At 45.2% G+C, this 7,114-nt stretch overlaps 2 protein-coding genes across 3 annotated transcripts in view; one reads left to right on the top strand and one right to left on the bottom strand.

Moving 5' to 3' along the window:
- Positions 1 to 7,114, top strand: part of SUZ12 (SUZ12 polycomb repressive complex 2 subunit) — a 70,161-nt gene that overhangs the window by 16,720 nt on the left and 46,327 nt on the right. The gene's annotated exons all lie outside the window — the stretch shown is intronic.
- LOC108313622 (60S ribosomal protein L37-like) lies at positions 5,312 to 5,690 on the bottom strand. Its single transcript, XM_037743337.1, has one exon. It carries the CDS (start codon positions 5,673 to 5,675, stop codon positions 5,382 to 5,384), a length of 294 nt encoding a protein of 97 aa, XP_037599265.1. The 5' UTR covers positions 5,676 to 5,690; the 3' UTR covers positions 5,312 to 5,381.

The raw sequence follows: 7,114 nt of genomic DNA on the forward strand, positions 1-7,114 counted from the left end.
CCCCCCAGGTTTAAGAGATTCTCCTGCCTCAGCCTCCCTAGTAGCTGGGATTACAGGTATACGCTACCACAGCCTATTAATTTTTGTATTTTTAGTAGAGACGAGGTTTCACCATGTTGGCCAGGCTGGTCTCAAACTCCTGACCTCAGTGATCCTCCCACCTTGGCCTCCCAGAGTGTTGGGATTACAGGTGTGAGCCACCACGTCCAGCCTTTTTCTTTTATTAAGAGACAGGGTCTTGCTCTGTTGTACTGACTGGAAGACAAGTGGCTGCTCAGTGCAGCTTCACACTTCTGGGCTCAAACCATCCTCCCACCTTAGCCTCCTGAGTAGATAGGACTACAGGTGTGTGCCACCCTGCCTGGCTAATTTTTAAATTTTTGTAGAGACAGGATCTCACTATGTTGCCCAGGCTGGTCTCAAACTTCTGGCCTCAAGTGATCCTTTCAGATTGACTTCCCAGAGTGCTGGGATTACTGGTGTGAGCCACCATGCCTGGCCTTTATTTTCTTTATAGAAGGTGTGATATAATGCATTATATCCTTTCCAGCTCTTGTTTCTGGTACTCCAGTTTTAAATTTTTATGGATTTTGAACAAGCACTATGGCTGATTAGAATAAATCTCTTGCCTTTCTGTAGTTGTGTATGCTAGCAGGATTCTAGGGATTCTTATGCTGTCAATCCTATCAATTTTGAAATTATCTTTCTTTTTTTTTTTTAAGATGGAATGTAGCTTTGTGCAAAGGCTGGAGGGCAGTATTGTGATCTCTGCTTACTGCACCCTCCACCTCCCAGGTTAAAGCAATTCTAATCCCTCAGCCTCCTGAGCAGCTGGGATTACAGGCATATGCCACCATGCCCAGCTAATTTTTGTGTTTAGTAGAGATGGGGTTTCACCATGTTGGTCAGGCTGGTCTTGAACTGCTGACCTCAAGTGGTCCACCTGCCTTGGCCTCCCAAAAGTCCTGGGATTACAGGCATGAGTCACCGCCACCATCTCCAATGTTGGAATTCTTTAGTCATAACTCTTGAGTGCTGAGTGCATCTTCATGGACTAAAATGCATCATGAAAAGATTTTTAAATTTGAGTTGTTTTCAAGTATTTACCAGAACCAAATGAAGCAAAATGTCACTTCTCTCTTGCACTTATTCCTCGTCTTCTGTTAGTAGCTGGAGAAAAATCCCCTCAAAAGATACTTGAATTTGAATTATAATTTTTATTTTATTTTATTTTTTTGAGGTGGAATTTTGCTCTTGTTACCCAGACTGGAGTGCAGTGGCGTGATCTTGGCTCACCGCAACCTCCGCCTCCTGGGTTCAAGCAGTTTTGCGTCAGCTTCCCGAGTAGCTGGGACTACAGGCGTGCGCCACCATGCCCAGCTAATTTTTGTATTTTTAATAGAAACAGGATTTTACCATGTTGACCAGGACGGTGTCGATCTCTTGACCTCGTGATCCACCCGCCTCGGCCTCCCAAAGTGCTGGGATTATAGGCCTGAGCCACCAAGCCGGGCCAAATTACAACTTTTATTAGGGTTATTTTCAAGCTTGTATTTTTAGTTTATTTTCTTTCTTTCTTTTTTTTTTTTTGAGGCAAAGTCTTTCTCTGTCACCTAGGCTGGAGTACAGTGGCATCATCTTGGCTCACTACAACCTCTGCCTCTGGGTTCAAGCAATTCTTGCACCTCAGTCTCCCAAGTAGCTGGGATTACAGTCACCTGTCACCATACCCCTCTAGTTTTTGTATTTTTAGTAGAGATGGAGTTTCACCTGTTGCCTGCGCTGATCTTGAACTACTGACCATAGGTGATCTGCCCACCCTGGCCTCCCAAAGTGTCGATGTGAGCCACCATGCCCAGCCTTATTTTTATTTTTTGAGAGGAGGTCTCGCTCTGTCACCCAGGCCGGAGACTGATGCATTGAACTCCTCGATTAAAGGGATCCTCCCGCCCAGCCTTCTGAGTAGCTGAGACTACAGGCATGTGCTATCACACCTGCCTAGTTTTTTGAATTTTTGTAGAGTCAGGGTCTCACCATCTTGCCTAGGCCATTTTTGAACTCCTGTCCTCAAGTGATCCTTTCACCTCCACCTCCTGAAGTGCTGAGATTACAGGAATGAGCCCCCATTCCCAGCCTCATTTTTATTTTTATTTTTGAGACAGAGTCTCACTCTGTCGCCTGGTTGGAGTGCAGTGGCTCAGTCTTGGCTCATTGCGACCTCCGACTCCCTACCTTAGCCTCCCGAGTAGCTGGGATTTAACAGGCACGTGCCACCACACCCAACTACTTTTTTTATTTTAGTAGAGACAGGGTTTCACCATGTTGGCCAGGATGGTCTCGAGCTCAGGTGATCCACCGGCCTCTGCCTTCTAAAGTGCTTGGATTACAGGTGTGAGCCACTGTGCCTGACTCATTTTTATTTTCAGTAGGTTGATAAGGCAACGTGCCTTCTTTGACTTTTTGATACAGTCTAAGCTTTTGAATTAATAGTCTTCCTTTTCTAACCCCCCCCTCCTTCCCCAGCTTAATTTTTTGAGACAGTCTTGCTCTATGGCTCAGGCTAGAGTGCAGTGGCACAATCTCAAACTCACTGCAACCTCCGCCTCCCAGGTTCAAGCAGTTCTCACACCTCAGCCTCCCGAGTAGCTGCGGTTACAGGCATCCGCCACTATGCCCAAAATACAGAAATACAGCTATTTCTGTATTTTTAGTTGAGACGGAGTTTTACCATGTTGGCCAGGATGATCTGGAACTCCTGACTTCAAGTGATCCACCAACCTCAGCCTCCCAAAGTGCTAGGATTACAGGCATGAGTCGCCAATGCCTGGCTAAACCTCCCGCTTTTTAAGCACCTCTTTTTACAGTAAGAAGGCCTGGATTTATATTTTTGTGGGCGTTTTTCATTTCCTTAGTGTACAATACTAAGCCCTAGGCACTATACTAAGGCACTATACTAAGCCCTGGGGGTTATAATCATGAACAAAATGGAGGAAGGCCCTGCCTTTATGGAGCTTAGTGTTTAAGGGAGAAAGACATAATCATATAATAAATGTAAATTAAGTGCTAGGAAAGAAAAGCGTAAGAAAACTATGAGTGTATAAAGCAGGAGAACCAGCTCTTATTTGAGGTGTTAGATGGGAATAATGATGGTCAGGGAAGGCATCTCTGAAGAAATAAGCTATTATTTGAAAGAAGAGTATAGAAATAAAATGGGGTGGGGGGATGAACAGATAGGTGGTTCTATCTGTTAAAGGGAATATTACACATATAGGATTTGATGCCACAGTAGCTGTGTAGAAAGAGCAAGGAGAATGGTATGAGAAGAGGCTGGAGCAGATGTCCAGGTCAGATAGTACAGGATCTTCAAGGTTATTTAAGGATGTTTGTCTTAAAGTCATTCTGTCTTTCTTTTATTTTCTCTAAGAGATGGGGTCTCGTTCTGTCATCCAGGCTGGAGTACAGTGATGCATTTGTAGCCTACTGCATCCTTGAACTTCCAGGCTCCATTGTCTTATTTACTGTTTTGTTTTTTTAGAGATTGGGTTTTGCCCTGTCGCTGAGGCTGTAATAAAGTGGTGTAATCATGGCTCAACTACAGCCAAGAACTGGTCTCAAGCGACCCTTCTTCCTTAGCCTCCTGAGTAGCTGAGACTACAGGCACATGCCACTATGCTCCACTTATTTTACTTTCTCTTATTAAAAAAAGTTCTTTTGGAGACAAGGTCTCACTTCATTACCCAGGCTGGATTGCAGTTGTACGATCATGACTCACTTCAGCCTTGACCTCCTGGGCTCAAGTGATCCTCCTGCTTCAGCCTACTGAGTAGCTTAGGACCACAGGCACAAGATACCACACCTGGATAATTTTTAAAATTTTTGTAGAGACATGTCTTATGTTGCCCAGGCTGATTCCAAACTCCTGGCCTCAGATGATCCTCCTGCCTCAGCCTCTCAAAGCTTTGAGATTACTGGTGAGAACCCTACACTGAGCCTGTTTTATTTTATTATTACTGTTATTATTATTATTATTATTATTTGAGAGACAGTCTTATTCTTTCGCCAGGCTGGAGTGTACTGGCACAACCTTGGCTCACTGCCACCTCTGCCTCCTGGGTTCAAGCCATTCCCCTGCCTCAGCCTCCTGAGTAGCTGGAACTACAGCCGCCTGCCACCATGCCTGGCTAATTTTTTGTATTTTAGTAGAGACTGGGTTTCACCATGTTATCCAGGATGGTCTTGATCTCCTGACCTCGTGATCCCCCCGCCCGGGCCTCCCAAAGTGCTGGGATTACAGGTGTGAGCCACCACACCTGGCCAATTTTTTAATATATGTAGTTATTATTTCTGCATTCTTCTGTTTCTTCCAATATCAGACCAGTACCTATGATGGTTAATATTGCAATCTGAGTTCCAGGAGCAGGATGCTCCTCTTCTGTCACCTCAGAACCTTCTCAACATGTCACAGAAAATCCTCCCCACCCACTTCAGCTATTATTGCATTTCTCATCTAGCATTATGGTGTATTAAAAAGCCATTACATTATTTTGTTATTCTCTCTCTATATATTGAGACGGAGTCTCATTCTATGGCCCAGGCTGGAGTGCGTTGTTGCAGTTTCATCTTACTGCTATCTCTGCCTCCCAGGTTCAAGGGATTCTCTTGCCTCAGCCTCCCAGGTAGCTGGGATTACAGGTGTGCGCCACCATGCCCAGCTAATTTTTGTATTTTTAGTAGAGACTGGGTTTCACCATGTTATCCAGGATGGTCTTCAACTCCTGACCTCAAGTGATCCACCCACCTTGGCCTCCCAAAGTGCTGGGATTACAGGCCTGAGCCCTCATGCTGGGCCTTATTTTATTACAGTTTTCTCCTGCCTCAGCCTCCTGAGTAGCTGGGATTGCAGGCATGCTCGGCTAAATTTTGTGGGGTTTCTATTTTTTTGTAGATGGAGTTTTGCTCTTGTCGCCCAGGCTAGAGTGTAGTGGTAGAATCTCATCTCACTGCAACCTCCGCCTCCCAGGTTCAGGTGATTCTCCTGCCTGAGCCTCCCAAGTAGCTGGGATTATAGGTGCCCACCACCTCGCCCTGCTAGTTTTTTGTATTTTTAGTAGAGACGGGGTTTTGCCATGTTGGACAGGCTGGTCTTGAACTCCTGACCTCAGGTGAGCCTTGGCTCATGTTTTATATTTTGTAGAGATGAGGTTTTCCCATATTTCCCAGGCTGACCTTGAACTACTGAGCTCAAGTGATCTGCCCACCTTGTCCTCTTAAAGTGTTGAGATCACAGACATGAGCCACTGCATCTGGCCTATTTTTTTTTTTTTTTTTTTTTTTTTTTTTTAAAACCAGGACATTTATTGCTTGACTAATCGGTGAAATTCTTAAGATGAACTGGATGCTCTAACAGCTGCCCTCTTGGCTTTAGGTGTTGGTCCTTCACGGAATCCATGCCTGAATCTGCGGTATACAATTTTTAGGTGCCTCATTCGACCAGTCCCGGTGGTGTTTCGTCTTTTAGCCTTGGCACTCCAGCTATACTTTCTCTTGCGCTTGGCGGGGTAGCCACATTTGCCGCAGGTCGACTTCTGAAGGTGGTAGGCCTTAGAGCCACAGCAGTGGCACAACATGTGCATCTTATTACAACGCTTCCCAAACGATGACGTTCCCTTCGTCATCCTGCTTCTGTGACCGGGACCAGAAAGCTGGCCTATTATTTTAAAGAGAACTATTGGGGTGGGTGTGGTGGCTCACGCCTGTAATCCCAGCACTGGCTGAAGTGGACACATCACAAGGTCAGGAGTTCAAGACCAGTCTGGCCAATATGGTGAAACTCCGTCTCTATGAGAAGTACAAAAATTATCTGGGTATGGTGGTGGGCACCTGTAGTCCCAGTTACTTGGGAGGCTGAGGCAGGAGAATCGCTTGAACCCAGGAGGCAGAGGTTGCGGTGAGCCAAGATTGCACCACTGCACTCCAGCCTGGGTGACAGAGCAAGACTGTCTAAATAAAAAAGAGTGCGAACTGTTGTATTAATGCGTTTTCCCTACCCTTCTGTTTTCGTACATTTAGCTGCATTTAAAAATCTTTAGGCTAGCCAGGCACGGTGACTCACGCCCGTAACCCCAGCACTTTGGGAGCCTGAGGTGGGCAGATCACTTGAGGTCAGGAGTTCGAGACTAGCCTGACCAACATGGTGAAACCCTATCTCTACTAAAAATACGAAAAATTAGGACAGGCGTAGTGGTTTGTACCTGTAATCCCAGCACTCTGGGAGGCCAAGGTGGGTGGATCAAGACGTCAAGAGATGGAGACCATCCTGGCCAATGTGATGAAACCCCGTCTCTACTAAAAATACAAAAATTAGCTGTGTGTGGTGGCGCAAGCCTGTAGTCCCAGCTACTTGGGAGGCTCAGGCAGGAGAATCGCTTGAACCCAGAAGGCCAAGATTGCAGTGAGCCGAGATCACGCTACTGCACTCCAGCCTGGCTACGGAGTGAAACTTTTGTTTCCAAATAAATAAATTAGCTGGGCGTGGTGGTGAGCACCTATAATCTCATCTACTTGGGATGCAGAGGCAGGGAGAATTGCTTGAACCCAGGAGGCAGAGGTTGCAGTGAGCAGAGATTGTGCCACTGCACTCTAGAGCCTGGGCGACAAAATGAGACTTCCTCTCAAAATAAATAATAGAAAGATCTTTAGGCGGCTGCTTAGGTTGGTTATGAGCCTTTTCCACCATTAATAAGAGCTGATGTTTTCCCTTTCTTTTGTATACTTCACCTTGACTATAAGCTTTGAAGTTGTTTTCAAGTTGTCATCTTTTCACCCTTGAGTTTTTGTTCTTTTTTCAGAACCTGGGCTATATATTTCTTTTTGTATACTTACTCTCGAAGATGCATCATCAGTTGCCACTTGAGCATATGAGATTTAAAATTTTGAATATTCAAGAACAAATTTAAAAAATATTCCCTGTATAATTTTAGGTTTTGTAATAATTTCTTTGTTTTCTCTACAGTATTACTTTAAGGTGATTTATTTATTTATTTTTTGAGACGGAATTTTGTTCTTGTTACCCAGGCTGGAGTGCAATGGCGCGATCTCGGCTCACCGCAACCTC

The sequence above is a fragment of the Cebus imitator genome, unplaced genomic scaffold (assembly GCF_001604975.1).
Source record: "Cebus imitator isolate Cc_AM_T3 unplaced genomic scaffold, Cebus_imitator-1.0 Scaffold140, whole genome shotgun sequence".
NCBI lineage: Eukaryota > Metazoa > Chordata > Mammalia > Primates > Cebidae > Cebus > Cebus imitator.